Source organism: Leopardus geoffroyi, chromosome C1 (assembly GCF_018350155.1).
Source record: "Leopardus geoffroyi isolate Oge1 chromosome C1, O.geoffroyi_Oge1_pat1.0, whole genome shotgun sequence".
NCBI lineage: Eukaryota > Metazoa > Chordata > Mammalia > Carnivora > Felidae > Leopardus > Leopardus geoffroyi.
This window is the reverse complement of record NC_059328.1, coordinates 103,759,005-103,774,301: the sequence shown is the minus strand read 5'-3', so window position 1 is coordinate 103,774,301 and position 15,297 is coordinate 103,759,005. Positions and strand designations below refer to the sequence as shown.

General features: G+C 49.7%; 1 protein-coding gene across 9 annotated transcripts in view; it reads right to left on the bottom strand.

Moving 5' to 3' along the window:
• Positions 1 to 5,426: 5,426 nt before the first annotated feature.
• The window catches only part of BCL9 (BCL9 transcription coactivator), an 84,218-nt gene continuing 74,347 nt past the window's right edge, over positions 5,427 to 15,297 (bottom strand). For 6 of the 9 annotated variants that reach the window (XM_045478887.1, XM_045478896.1, XM_045478889.1 and 3 more), the window contains 3 exons: positions 10,490 to 12,731; positions 8,963 to 9,223; positions 5,427 to 7,860 (listed from right to left, as the gene is read on the bottom strand). In XM_045478887.1, coding sequence (XP_045334843.1) covers positions 6,743 to 7,860; positions 8,963 to 9,223; positions 10,490 to 12,731 — 3,621 coding nt within the window. In that variant the 3' untranslated portion in view covers positions 5,427 to 6,742. The remainder of the gene's footprint in view (positions 7,861 to 8,962; positions 9,224 to 10,489; positions 12,732 to 15,297) is intronic. The other 3 variants (XM_045478894.1, XM_045478890.1, XM_045478893.1) reach the window with 1 other exon arrangement.

Sequence of the window (15,297 nt, the reverse complement as noted above, 5' to 3'; positions counted from 1 at the left end):
CAGAAGACCATGGGGGGGAAGGGAAGGGGAAAAAATAGTTACAAACAGAGAGGGAGGGAGACAAACCACAAGAGACTATTACAGAGAACAAACTAAGGGTGGATGGGGGCTGGAGGAGAGGGGAAAGTGGGTGATGGGCATTGAGAAGGGCACTTGTTGGGATGAGCCCTGGGTGTTGTATGTAAGTGATGAATCATGGGAATCCACTCCCAAAACCAAGAGCACACTGTATATACTGTATGTTAGCTAACTTGATAATGAATTATATTTAGAAAATAAAATAAAATAAAATAAAATAAAATAAAAATTTTAAAAAAAGAAAAAGAAGTGAATGTAGGGCACCTGGCTGGCTCAGTTGGAAGAGCAGGCAGCTCTTGATCTCAGGGTTGTGAGTTTGAGTCCCACGTTGGGTGTAGGGATTACTTAAATCAATAAACATATAAGAGCTTAAGGAAAAAAAAATGAATATAATAGAGCAGGTGAAAGATGGTAACTTGAACTGGAATGGAGAGAAGAATGGAAAATAGACATAAAAGGATTTGCTGCTGGCTTCATGTGAGAAGTAAAGAATTAAGAATGACTCCCTGTGTCTGAGCTGAGAACTAAGTGGATGGACCTATATCACTTATGAAGATTAGATGTGGGGGAAATTCAGAAGTCAAGTGTGGGACTTGTTAAGTTTGAAGTGCCTGCAAGACACCCACAAGGCAGTGTCCAGGCGCCAGTTGACTCTGCAAGTCTAGAACTCCTGTGAATAGGCAGAGAGGGAGATAGAAGTTCTAGAGTTAGCGTACAGACGGTGACTAGATGAATTAGAAGACTAAGCAGAAAGCCTAGGACCAAATGTAGGGCCTGTTTGTATGCTGATGGGAATGATGGAAAGCCAGGGGAGAGATTAATAATGCAGGAAGGGGGTCACAAGTAGTCACAAGATCACTAACTTCATTCTGTATAGCCCCAGTCATCTTTATTGGTGAATTCAGTAATTATTTCGGGGTGTGATATCAACATGAATATGGTGATGCAGAGAATAGAATATGGTCATACTCTATAGTCATTGCTAGCATGTATCTTCTCAATGAGACATATGCACGTTCCTTGTAGGCAACTTGCATACCTTCATATTCCACTGGTGGTAAGACCTTCTTATAACAGTCCTTGCTGAAACCTTGGACTCTGTTACACAGATCCTTTCTTTCCTGGGCCAAGTGATGCCTGGTACTTTGTATGGATCTGTTCCTTGTATTTCCTTACTGGTATCATTACTTTTAAAGGCCTTGCAGGAATGAAGAGAATTCTAGGGATTCTCCAGCCTCATTGACAGGGAAAAAACAAACTAATCTTCACGGCAGCGTGTTGACATTTCAAAACTGGCATTTAATTATTTACATACCTTAGTATATTAAAGGTGCCTATACACTTGAATAAATAAATCCGTGTGTGCAAAAAATTTTAATAGCACAACTACTGACAGCTAGAATAAAGAACTTCACCAAAGCCTGGGAGACCTTTTGCATTTGGGGAAAGAAAGAAATCACAGTTGTCCATGGATTCCCTGTAACCAAATATATTTGGTCTGAACGCAGTGGGGATGACTCAGTCTCTAGCAAGGTGCTGGGCCCGGCTTGGTTGCATTTGATGCTGAGAACCTAGCAACCGGAGGCCAGTACTCTCGAGCTCTTATAGCACCACTGAGAACTGAACATGCGTGCTTAGATCAGATTGATGTGTGGGGATGGGCAGGAGTCTCCAGGCAAAGAAGCTCACGGAGGGTTTCTGTGTGGGAAGCTGGGAAAATGAAAGCTCCTGGAGGCTTGGTAAAGATGAGAAAGAAAAAAAAAAACAAAAAACAAAAAACCACAGGCTCCAGGAGCCTTTAACAGAAAGAACTTGGGCTGCGGCAAAAACAAAAATCAAAAAACAAAAAACTTTAAAATTTCAATCCATCTCGAACGCTAACTAATTAGACACTGAATACCATTAAGATTTGTAAGTTCTTTCTGCCCTCAACTCTAGCTCCAGACGCTGCTGGAGAAAGGAAGAGGGTGGTTAGCACCGAGCACCTTCTCTTTATCTACTGTGTCTGTGATCATATACTCACCTTCTTTCTCTAGCAGTATTGGTTGCCAAACACAACTAAGCACTGAACCAGAAAGTTAACAGTTGAAGTGTGGTCACCTACAGGCAGAAAACAGATGGAGTCTATTACAGTAACCCAGATAAAGAGCCATGTTAAAGAGCAAGACCATTTTTATTCCCACAGTCCCCATAGCATACCTTCTTTTTAACCTCGTTTATTATTTAACTCCCTCCAGTATAAAATATACCAGTTGGCCACAAACTGGTCTTTCTGCTTTGCAAACTGTTTGCTTTAGATGTATCGTTCGAATTTTACCACCGAACTGAGATGCCATGACTGTTCTTAAGAGACAAGGGTTTGTGGCTCTGAAAAACAATGACTGGTGTAGGTGAGAGGAAAGAAAGCAGCAGTAAGCCTTAAGTTGTTTAAACAAGCACCGAAGATACAGTTCAATCTAATGTTTTTTAAAGCAAAAGAGATGAGTCTGTGCACTTACGGATTTTGCAGAATAAGCACGTCTTTGCAAGTGACCTTCCTGTGTTCTCCCACCCCACCCCCAGCCTGACTCCCACACCACAGCACACTCCTGAAGGGCCAAGCTGATCACCTGCGTCCCTTGCTCAAATGTTGAAGTTCGGGCCCCTCCATGGGCCCCACCCGGCTCTCTGTGACCTCTCTCCCTCTGCTCATTTCTTACCTCCACCTCCTCTATAGCGCCCATCCAATTTCAACAGGCAGGCCTGTTGAAAGGTCCACCACCACCTTCCACCAGGAAAAATCACCTTCCCCGCTGGCCTGTTGCACCCTGCACCTTCACCACGGTAATGACCGTATTGTACTGTAATGATCAATTTCTGCACCTGTTCCCTCGTCCCAGCCTCAGCACGGTTCTGGACACACCGTAGGTGCTCTCTAGATGGTGGTTGCTAAGGCAATGAGTCCTTGTGTTAAATACAGCTTCCCCATCCTCGCAGCACTTTGAAAGTACTCAGAAAAGGAAATGACTAAAGTGTAGACTGTTCAAACGGAACACCACCACCACCCTGCCTGGGGTACCCGTGCCACTGGGGAGGAGGAAGGACTGAGGCCGAGAGCCCAGCGCCGCTATGGAGCTGCTGTGATTGTCCAGTTTACAACAGTCAGGACTGGCTACACCATCTGTGGGGCCCAGTGCAGAATGGCACTGTGGGGTCCCCTATCCAACGATTACTGAGAATTTCAAAAGGTGACAGCAGACCAAGCCCCAGCCCTGGGCAGCTGCACAGGTTTCCCATCCATGAAAGCTGGCCCTGGTGACAGCAGGGGAGTAGGGAGTCTGGGAGAAATTTTGGATGAATTTTTTTAAAAAGTAGCTTTAAAATCTGCAAATTTGTTTTAAAATTTCTATTTTCTCATGCCTCGCCCTTCACAAGACCCCCACAGTGGTTTATTTTCATTTATAAGTGCAGATCCTTTTAAAAAGCTTATTTTATTTCACGTTGTTTTAGGGAAAAAAAACACCACACTCTGTTAGTCCTTAAGAAATAATGCTATGATCCACACCCCACCACTTACCCCCTGAAATGAAGTAACCCATCATTATTGCACTTCCTCCATTTCGCCCTGAAATTGCGGGGAGATGGGCTGGGCTTTCACAGGATTATGTTAACATGAAATATCTTTATCAACCTTTTGCTAATTTTTAAAAATTAGTTCTCTGTGCAACAGCATCCAGTCCCTCAAATGTGATTTTATTTCACAGCATTCTTAGTAAATTAGAAATTGTTCTGTTCAAACCCCAAATGAACTTAGTTTATCAGATATCATCGTGATGAAATGTTGTTGGTATCTGCTGACAGTGTAAATGAATGAAGATTTATGAAGGGGGCTTTTCAAAACTGCGCGGCTCTGCAGCGGGCAGCTCATCTGCACTGCCGCACTTGTCCAGCAGGGGGCGGCGCGAGCAGTGCCACATTCCCAGCGCCTCCCAGCAGGGGCCACCCCGCTCTTGCCCTCCCGTGGCTCTCTCTTAGGGACAGTAGCAAGGGACCACGCACTGTCGGTGAGCACAGCACCATCAGGTGCAGCAGGCAGTGGGGCTGCCCAAGAAGCCAGTCCAGTGGGCAAATGCCAGGTCCCAGCCTTCCTTAGGGCTCTCCTCCCACGTTCCCCATGCTTCGCTGTTCCCTGCTCTCCTCTCTATGCTTCAAAGCCAGAGGACCTAGGAATATGGCTAAGTTCATGAAACAAAACCCTCATTTTTGCTCCCCTAGCATAAACTTTTCACCACGCAGGACCATCTGAATAGATCTGCGCCAGAATCCTTAAACTTGAGCTCAGCTTTCTCATCTGCAAAGGAGATGAGTACCACCTACTTCGTAGGCCCCTCAAAGATCTGCACGAGAACACACATGGAGGGGACCGTGGGGGAGGTGCTCTCACGTTTGTTGTCTGGGGCTCCAGTGTTACCGAGAAGCCAGGGCTGCCGACGGTGGGAGAGAAAAACGGCTCTCAAACACCCTTCCCGGAGACAGAAACGGTCACAGGAAAAACTCCGGACTGTAGAACGCCAGCAGAGCCCAATTTGTCCAAGTTTGTCTGCAGCTGACTCCGCACCTGCAGCTCCTCACTTCTTCTCTCACCTGTGAACGAACACGCACACAGACGCCCACTCGCTCCGCTAAAAACGCCTAGGACCTAAAGAAATCCACACGCCGGAACAAATCCAAAGGCACAGAAACACAAACAGCCAGTCCCTCAGACGAGTACCTTGCAGGGTGCACGCTGCTGCGCTGGGGGGCCTGTGTGTGTGGTGGGGGATCGAACCGAGCACAGCCTGAGCAGGGCCGGGGGAGGGGAAGACACCGACGAGCAGGCAGCGAGGAGGGGAGGCAGAAGGGACCGCAGAAACCCACCGACTGTGGAGAGCCGCGATTTGCAGGGACAGCAGGAATGCGTTGCCTTAAGATCCAGGGACATTTCACAGCTTATGCAAATGACTGCAAATCTACCTTCAGCCTTAATTACTTCACGCCATTAAACTGACTCTCACAGAAATTCCTGGGAAAGACCATTCTGGTAAAGAGGTGAATTGCAGCACTGGGGACGGGGGTTGCTCTTCTGCCGACAGCCTGGCTTTCACGACTAGGACACGACCCAGTCCGGCAGGATAAATCCTCGGGGGCTTATTCCTCATTCCGCCTCGTCCACAGGGAAGAGGCTTCACCTGGGCCGCTGTAGACTTTGCTAGCCTTCCTTTCCTCATCAGCCAACTCCCTACAAGGTGGAAGCCTCTGGGCCACTTGGCAGCCACCATGCCCCATACCGAACAGCACAGGAACCCAAATGAACAAAAAAGGCAATTGGATTTTGTAAGAAACAATATATTTTATTTTTCTGACACCACAGCTCTGGTGAGTGGTTTTGTACCAAATTTAATGGAGGTTACACAGAACGTTTTACGCATGGGAGGGGGAGGGCAGGGGAGGAACCACAAAATTAAAAACAAAAACAAAAACGAAATCCTGGATAGCTTTTAGCATCTGTTCCACTCCCACATCGATAAAATTCACTTGGGAATTCCTAAGAAAAGGAGAACAGAAAACAAGGTGGGCAGGGAAGGGCGTGTCGGGGAAGAAGAGAAAGGGAGCAGAAGACCGCCGAGCATCCCAAGCACAGGCCTTTCCCTCGCGGAGCCGGGACGACGCTCGGCCTGGAAGGCGAGGCTTTCATTAGATTTACTTCCCCAAAAGAACACCGTGTATTGCAGCTGCCAAAGGGAAAGAGGAGGAAAGCAGGGGTCACCAGTTGGGGGCGGGGGCACGGGAGAAGGAGATACACTTAACCAAGAAGATGAGGGCAGGGTGGGGGGCGGGGAGGAGAGGGAAACTGAGAGAAAAACGTGAAGGTGGGCTTGCAGACTGGAAGAGACAGACCGTGCCGGAGAGCACTCGAACCGAAAAACAAACGTCCTAAGCTTCATTATTTTTGAAAAGAAAAATCTCCCCCCTCCCCCCACCCCTCGCTGAACTTAGTTCCTTTTTTTTTGTGCTTTTCATTAATACTCTGCTCTGAGGTCGTAGTTTGGTTTTTTTCTATACACTGGAGTTGAAAGAAAATAGTCCAAAGGTCTGAAGACGGATTCTCCACCTAAACGGCCCAGCATTCCTGTTCTCCTCTTGTCCCAAAGACTAAAGTCTCTGCTAAAATCCCTTTTACAATATAGTACAGTACACAAAAAAATAAAGCCCAAAGCAAATAAAAAAACAAACAAAAACAAAAAAACGAAACAAAACAAAAAAACAAAAACAAAACCAGAAAAGAATCCTGGGAGAAGCCAGTCCAAAGGACGTAAACATACAGAGAACGGTGCAACACATGACCGATGGCAATTCTCGAAGCACAGGCTACAGATTCCCAAAAGTAGGTGCCATCATGGGATACCCAAGTCCACAAAAATAATTTTTAAAAAATAAATCTTAAAAAAAACACACCTGTTGATTAAATGAATCATTTGTGTTCAGGTAAATCCATACATTCTCGAGTTCCCCCCTCCCCCAAAGCAGCCCTCGGGTCTCTGCTCTCCTATTGCCTGACCAACAGCACTCCCGGAACTCCCTCAAGGCAGCTCTCAGGACCCGGAATCTCATCTTGACAAGGATCGGCACATCCAATCTTAGCAGCTTAAAACATCATGTTTCCTGGGTTGCCAGGTCCTTGGCTGAATCCACCCATGCCCACGTCAGCGGCCATGCCCCGGGGCCTCATCTGTGGGGGGATCATGATGTTCTGTTGGGGTCCCATCATGCCCTGCATGGACATCATCATGCCTGGGGAGCCCACAGGCCCAGGGTGGGTGTAGAGCCCAGCAGGCCCCCGATCCTTGCCGGGAATCATGCCCACGGCGGCAGCCGGATTGCTCATCAGGGTAGGCTGGCCGGGCATTGTAGATTGTGCTGGTGACATCATCCGATGGTGAGGTCCCATCATGCCTTGCTGGAGAAAGGCTGGTGGTCTCATTGGGTTGTGGCCTGGCATGGATGGAGCCGTGCCAAGAGGGATGTCCGGAGTTCCCACTGGCCCTGGCCCTCCCATGCCAGGTAATGCTAGTCCCATTCTGGGGGCCTGTTCGCCCATCATCCCCTGCATGTGCGAAAACCCAGGCCCAGGCCCCTGGGGCTGTTTACGGCCTGGGACTTCCCCTCGAGGGAAATATTGCAGTGTCTGGCTAGGCTTCTCAGATGGAATAATGCGAGACAGATCAAACTCCGGGATTCCGGTGGCTCCAGGTCGGATGACCTCCTGCAGGTCTGGGTCTGTAAACACCGAAGGCATGCTGTTCCCCAGGACGGTGAAGGAGTCGGGACCCCCGGGGCCTCCAGGCTTGCAAAGTGCTGCATCTGCTGAACTCTGGGGCAGGGTGCTGGGGCGGCCAAGGGGGCCTTCTCCTGGGAAACCCATAGCTCCTGGGAAGCTGCCCTGCCCCCCACTGGGGCCGTTGTGAGGGAACGGAGCCTGCTGTGGAGGAGACTGTACTGGCGGGAAGCCCTGGGGGAAACCCATCCGTCCTTGAGGTACCATCGGAGGCTCCTGGGACCCATGCCCCATGATAGGATTGTGTGACATCAAGCCAGGCCCCATCGGGACCCCATGAGGAGGTATGTTGGGTCCCATGGCATTCGGAGAGGGCATCTGATTGGAGTGAGAGAGCGGCTGGGTCATTCCCATTGGGCTGAGGGTTGGCATCGGAACCACGGGGTTTGGACCTGAAATTCGAGGATTCTGTGTATTAATGCCCATCCCTAGAAAAATAAAGATATCAAAGGAATCACCTTAACCGAGAGCAACTTAGAAAAACTACAACAAATCCAATCAGCAACAACAAAAAGCCAAATGTGCAAGGTACTCTGTTGGGAAAACATACGTCACGAAATCCCTGCCCTCAACAAGATCGAAATGCATTCTGGAGCACAGACACCCAACAGCTCTACGAGAGGTTATATTTTGAGTGTCAAACTGTATGACGTAAGAGTATGTAGAAAACAACCAGGAAGAAAGTCTCCTGTGCGAAAAGTTACAAATTAATATGCAAACCAGTGTAGTCTTCTTCATTGGAGACATTTCATACAGAAAAAAAGAATCTGTCTGAAGTAAGTATGGTCCTCTTTGGAGAAAGAGGATTAATCAGTCCTACAAGTCCAAGAATCAGAAATAATAGCAAGGAAACCAAACAGGCCTTTACCAACTGACGTCTAGCATTATCTTTTTAGACTGCCTTACTCAGAGAGCATTTCACACTCTAGGGTGTATGAAACGTTAAAGAAACATAGCTTTTAACAGAGAGGGAAAGCATGCAGTTTCTACTATAGTCTCTGGGACATTCAAGTATTTGGTTTCTCTGTGGAATTACTACTGAGTATGGTAAAGACGGTGCTTGCTAGGAAACGGGGGCTTTCCACCATCTCAAATCCCGTGGCTGCTTGTGGTTGGAGGCTGCCCTTCCAGAAAAACACTTAAAAACTAAAGACATCCAATCAGAATGTTAAAAGGAAACTGCTTTCAGTCTTGCTCCAGGAGGACCCTCCCTACTCTGACCCTCGACACCCCCCCCACCACAAAAAGGGAAAAACGAACCCATCCAGGCACACAGAAGCATCAGAACTTCTATAAGTTCATTCTAAGAACTGTCAAGAAATCTGCTTTTCAATAAGCACGGACTGAGTCAAACTAATACAAAATTGCTATCTTCCTCTAGTGCAGACACTTTAATTCTATCGACGGTATTCTTTCTCAACTCGTTGCACCTCCACCCGTTGAGGTCTGCAGCTGTCGACAAAGCACGCGAGAAGTCTCTCTTTTGTCTAACACGGGCTCTGTATCCTAGCTTCCTTCCTGATTGCTTACCTGGCATATTATTCATTGATGGCAAGTTGGGAGAGCGAGCTGGAGGGGAGTCGTCATCGGAGCTGGCCACAGTCTTGATGGCGTCGTGGTATAAAGGGGTAGAACTGGGCATTGCGAACTTGGACATTCGAGACATCATAATAGACAGAGGGTTCTGGGAAAGGGTTGGCTCGGGAGGCATGGTGTAAGGTGTACTAGAGGGAAGACTTCCAGGGATATTCACAGAGGCAGACTGGCTGGCTGTAGGAGGTGGGGGGCCGCCTAGAAGAAAGCAAAATAAAACAAAAACAGGCAGGGAATTAGATTGCTCTTGAAGGCTATCGGGCCTATGATTATGAACTAGCAAGGCCAGGGATGCGACAGATGAACAGGACAGTGTTATTAGACCCGGGACACGAATCATCAGTCTTCTAGTCAAGATCTGTGTGTGTGCAGAGGGCAGACCGCAGCGCAATACAGAGGTGACGAATCAGCAGACGTGAAGACAAACACGCCAAGAATGGCTCAGACAGAACTTGAAGCTTGGGAAAAACACGGCTTACGGACAACTATTTCACTGAAAAGAACACGACATAAGCGGGTCTTTCCCTTGCTGATCACAACTCAAAATTCAACTCCGGTATTTAGTCTGCTGTGGAGCCAGACTAGCGATCCGACCCCAGCCACCAACCCTACACATGCTCTTGATTAATTCCCACAACCAAAGCGTTTGAACAAAAAAGTTCTGAGGGGGCTGTCCCACCGTCCTGCTTTCATGACCCGCTAACCAATGGAGAGGGGCACTTTAACTTGGTAGTATACGTTTTCTATCTTACTCGGAGTCTAGTTTTTCTCAAGTGGGGACAAGGCGGACCTAGTATTTACACCTCGGTGCTCATCTTCCACGGACCACCTCTGGTCCCATTCATAAAACCACCATCATCAGTGACAGCTTCTCCTGGGAAGAAAATACTGATAAATTGCGGCTGATCTGTGAGAACAGCAGTCTACCAAAGAGGTTTTGGGAACTGCTTCTGTGGCCAACGTGTATTTACGAGAACCACTCAAATCTCTCAGCGGCCTCCCCTTTGTGCTTAGGATTATACTCAGAGCCTGTGGATGCGAGGGCAGCCCCCTCCAGTGGGCGGGCCTAGTATTTAAAGCAGCCACATTTACCCACCCTTAAGGCATTTTATTTCACCAACATGTTCACCGTGCAAATGTAAATTTGTCTGTGAAATGACAAATACTTCCCATTTTCTCCTCTTCCTTTTAACAGTCCCATCTGACACACATACTCTGCCCTGAGAGCCGTGTTTCTCTGCCAGGATGGGACGCCTGTGCCTAACCCCGTGGAAGTACCGACGATGCACCCGGCCACAGATACGTCCGTCTCGGTGGAGGCCACCTCTGAGTGCAGAGCTCAGAGACATGTCTCCGGGCACCAGCTGCATCAAGTCAGGACACCAGCTTCCTCAAAGGACATAAACCAGGCTTTTGCAATCTCTGGCTCACAAGGGGCGACCGTGAGGACGCGAGCGTACTGACCTGACTCTACACTGCCCAGCATGGCTGGGGAGGCCATGGTGAGGGGTGCTTTATGGTTTGGAGGGATCCCGGGACTCTGGAGGGGAGGTTTTGGAGAGGAGGTCCATCCAGGTGACGGGGCAGGAAGTGATGGAGACTTGAGGTGAACAGGCGAAGCAGCAGCAGACCCCAAGACAGGGGGGGACTTAATGGACGCAGCAGCAGCCGGGCCCGCCAGCATGCCTGCCAGCTGCGATGGAGTCTGGGGGGACTTGAGGTTCCCCGAGGGCGAGCCCAGCATTGGTGACTGGACTTGGCACACCGTGGGAGACTTCAGAGGGTTGATGCCTGGGGAGTGCCCCTGGCTGCCTGCCGCAGATATATCCAAGGGCTTCCGCCCCAGGCCACGCTGCACTGGAGGAGCGGTGTTGAGGCTAGTGGGGTTACTGGAAGGGTTGAGAGGTAGTGCTGGCATATGACTGAGCCGGCTGTTAGTCCTTTGGTCGGGCCCGACTGGTTCTCTGAGACTCCGCAAGCCACTGTTGCTGCCTGGACCCTGAGACATGGGGAGAAACGGCCTGGGGCCCATGCCGTACTCTTGCTGGGGGTGCTCCCCAAACGGCAGGGGCACCATCTTCTGCTGAGCAGACAGCACGTCTGTGCCACCCGGGCGTAACTTCATCATCTCCTCAGGGCCCGTCCCAGCCTCTCTCATCTTCTGAGGTATCATCTGAGGGTTGGATCCCATGTTGACGTTCAGACTGACATCTCCCTTCATCCCACCGGGAACCATCCCAAACTCCAGTTCCCGACCAGGGCCCATCTGCGGGGGCATTCCTTTCGGAAAGTCGCCCCGAGAGGGACTCAGAGGGCCCTCGACGGGTATTCGAGGGAAAATGGGACTGCTCCCAGGCTCCATGTGTCGCTGGGAGCCGGGGATCAGCCTGTTCATCTCCATGCTGGGCCTGATGCTTTCCATGCTCATCCCCGGGGGGAGGCCCAGCTGCTTCTCCGCCAGCTGCTGTTGAAACATCTCTTCGGACAATCCTTGGGGGTTTGGGAAGCGTTCCCCTCGGCCAGGACCACTGAAGACACCCTGGCCAGGCGGGAAGTTTCGACCGTCTGCGATTTTTGGCACATCGTCTGGCCAACTGACTCCAGAAAGACCCGGTCTCGATGCTGGGTTGGGGACGTTCGGTCCCTCCATTTCAGAGTTGATCATTCCCGCAAACCCAGGGAGGCGCATCTGGCTCCCTGCCATGTTGGGGTGGGGAGCCATGCCCCTCGGGGGCAGAGAATGAGGCATGCTGATCCCATCAGCAAAGGGCTCTGCGCCCCCCGGACCCCAGCCTTCACCGGGGGCCATCTGGTATGGAGGGGGAGGCCCTCGGCCCACGCCCCGAGGCCCATGCTGATGGACCATCATGTCCTGGAGGGAGCACTGCTGCACGACAGCGTGCTCCTGCTTCCTCCTTTTCTCCTCGTAAAACTCCTGCTGCAGCTTCAGCCAAGCTATCTGCTCGGGGGTCATGTGGTCCAGGTGGTCAGGTCCCATGGGCCCAGACTGGGAGTTCATGGAAGGTGGAACCATTTCATCTGGAGAAAAGGGCACATCTCTATGTCCTTGAGGGCCAAATGGAGCTCCCACATCTGTCCGGGGCCCAGGTCCCTTCCCTAGGCTTTGGGATTGAGCCATCATGGCCTGGATCGGCCCTTCTGGTTTTTTCTGAGGTCCATCTAATACCCCAGTGTTCTGCTGGGGTCCCCCACTTTGTCCTCCTGTGAATTCTTTCTCGTCGGGGAAAAGCATCCGTTGGATATCTCGGAGCGTTTGTAAGGAGCGCTCCCGGTGCTCCAGCTGCTCCTGAGACAGGCCATCGGGGTTCTCTCCCAGCGCGGGGGGCTCGCCACTGGACGCTGGTGGAGGTGGGGCGGCTTTGGGATCTGCTGAAGAGCTGCTGCTCCCCTGGGAGACAGGGGTCACCGCTCGGTTATTGGGTGTCGAGTTCGGCCCAGTACCGTCTGGGGGCAGTGGCGTGGAGCTGGCGGGGCTGCCCCCAGGAGGGATCAGTTTGTTTTCTACACCAGGACTGTCCCGGTCCAGAGGACGCGGGGGTGCAGCAGGCTTGGGTGCTGGTGCCGGAGTGGGCGGGGTCGGCTGCAGCCTGGTATTCTGGGAAGAATTCTGGTCCTGGCTGGCCGGAGCTGGGGGCTGTGGTGGGAGGGGTTTCGGATCATTCCGAAGGGCAGATATCTGTGTGTTCTGAAAACAAACGAGATTTTAAAAAATCATTGGTAAGTTGTACAAAGAGGCGATGAAAAAGGCAAGGCACGTTATAAAGGATTTGTCCCCGTCACATAAATCTACTCTGACATTTGCTGTACAGCCCCACTCTGGACATGGGGACGTTCTGATTTTTTTCTTTCCCTTTACTGTCAAATGGCATCCTCTTTCCCGTGCTGAAGATCAGGTTTCAATAACTTTATAAGCATGCCAGGGGGAGAGCCACTCTGCCAAAGTGAATACATTTGAGTATCTATTTCGAGGAACAGGTTTGATATCGCATGTACCGTGTGTTGCTGATTCAAAGAAAGATTAGTTTCTTGGTATGTGGGAGGCTGTACCTAACACCTTTTCTTTTCCCCGAAAGTACAACTGGGTATGCAGACTTCTCACTGTCAATCAAGAGGGCTGATGTTTTCAACCGAAAGAGAAAGTCCCTGTCACTGACAGCTCTGTACTCTCCCAGCTGGAGGAAGCAGGGAAGGCCGCTCAGTGTCAGCGTCTCCTCTGGCAGGGGGACTACCTAAGTACTCCTCTCCTTGAGTTTCCAGGGGGCCTGACATCTCTGGTTTCTGTTTTCAGTTTGTGATCACTGATTCCATATTCGATAAGAATTTGTACATTAACTGTAGTAAGATAATCCGCAGGCAGGAAGCGTCCGTGGAGAAATCTGAGGCTATCTAGCTCATGGTGTCTCTCGGTCTGTTCTTTCCAATAGTCGGCAGACCGCCCTTTCTATAGGCTGGATGATAGCCTCGTTATTATTTATTAAGTACCAGCGCTACACTAAGTCCTGCAATAGGTGACAAGGATGCTGTTAGTGCCTGGAAGAGGGACGTGTGTGTCCTGGGTCTACACCCTGGTGCTGCGGGAGGTACTGGAGGAGAACCGAAGGGCCCTGCCTACAAACCCCAGCTCAGGGATCTTTCGCCAGGCTCCAGGGAGCCGCACGATCCGTTTTTTGATGTTCATTCACTCCTACTTGTTCACTCAATCCAGTCTGCGTTTCCAAACCCCTGCCTCCCCACTGACTCCCTGGAATGGTTCCCTGTGTGCACATTTGTACACGACTCATCATGTGTATCTCCGCATGGAACAGTTTGTGTTGCATAAACACAAAGACTATCCTCGGGTGTTCCCGTTCTGTGAATATGTATGTAAATGTTTCGCTTGCAGGTAGCCACACACATATGTCTGCAGACAGAGACCGGTTCGGGGAAGGCTGGCTAAACCTGAGAGGGCTCTGTGTGCTCCGAGTGTTTTCCATGTCCCCGCCTCCCTCACTGGAGCGTGGAGGTCACCTTCATCCTCCTTCCAGGGCCATTTTAAGTTTGCCTTTGGTGGCCAGGTTTTGTTTGTTTGTTGAGGGGGTGGGCATGGACTCTGTCATGTGACCAGAACAGAGGAAGCACTTCAGTGCCACTTTCGATTTCAGATTTGGAGCAACGGCAATCTGATTATTCCCAATTCCAGCTCCTTCTCCGACTCATTTCAGTACTGGAGAAGGTGGAGGTGAAAACTGGTACAATCTGTCATCCAATCGATCAAATGTTAGTCTGTACTACAACGTACCCTGTGCATTCCAGATAATATAAATCTTAAACATTGTATATGTGTATAAAAGGTTTAAGTGTCAATTAAAAAAACATATACATATATCAAAAAATATTATGTATGTCCACCTCTATCCTTCTTGACTAGCAGAAATGTAAGAGCAGCGCGAAATGCCTTTTCCAAGTCTAGCAAAGCCCAAGCTCTGCTATGTCAACAGAGAGGGGCTTCGTTGATAAACGACACAGATGAAAACTTTATTTTATCTTGAATTGCCACTCCAGTCATTTAATGTCACTTAACTGTTCCCATGTCGAAGACCCAACCCAGCGCTAGATCTTAGGCTTCCTGAAAGCAGGGACTGTGTCTGGAACCTCTTAGTGTCCCCACGGCACTCGCCAACACCTGTCCCAAGAAATAACTTTTGGTTCCATCTGGAATGCTGTCTTGAAGCAACCACAGTATGCTTTTTCTAATGTGGTTTGCAGCAGGCACTTAAGTTCCAGACAGGAAACAGACTAACGTTTATTATAATTTTGGAAATATCAAGCGATTAAAAGCACTCAATGGTCCTCTCACTCTGAAATACATGAGGATCATTCTGAAAGTCACTGAGACTGTAATTATGGTATTATCAGCATGTGCTCCAGGACTGTGGCTTTAGTTATTCCTTTTCTGTTCTGCAACTAACTCAAGAACATTTGTCAGTTTTTAGAAACCTGCCCCGTACACAGGGTCTGAAGTCAGCTTTTCCCAGAGATGGTGAGTTAACATGAAGGAAATCTAAGGTCTCCACATAACTCCTTTTTTATTGTGTCTTTCTCCCAGTAATCCATCAGTATACCAGCATGCTGATAGAAAAGGCTGGTACAGGGGCGCCTGGGTGGCTCAGTCGGTTGGACGTCCGACTTTGGCTCAGGTCATGATCTCGCGGTCTGTGAGGTTGAGCCCCGCGTTGGGCTCTGTGCTGACAGCTCAGAGCCTGGAGCCTGTT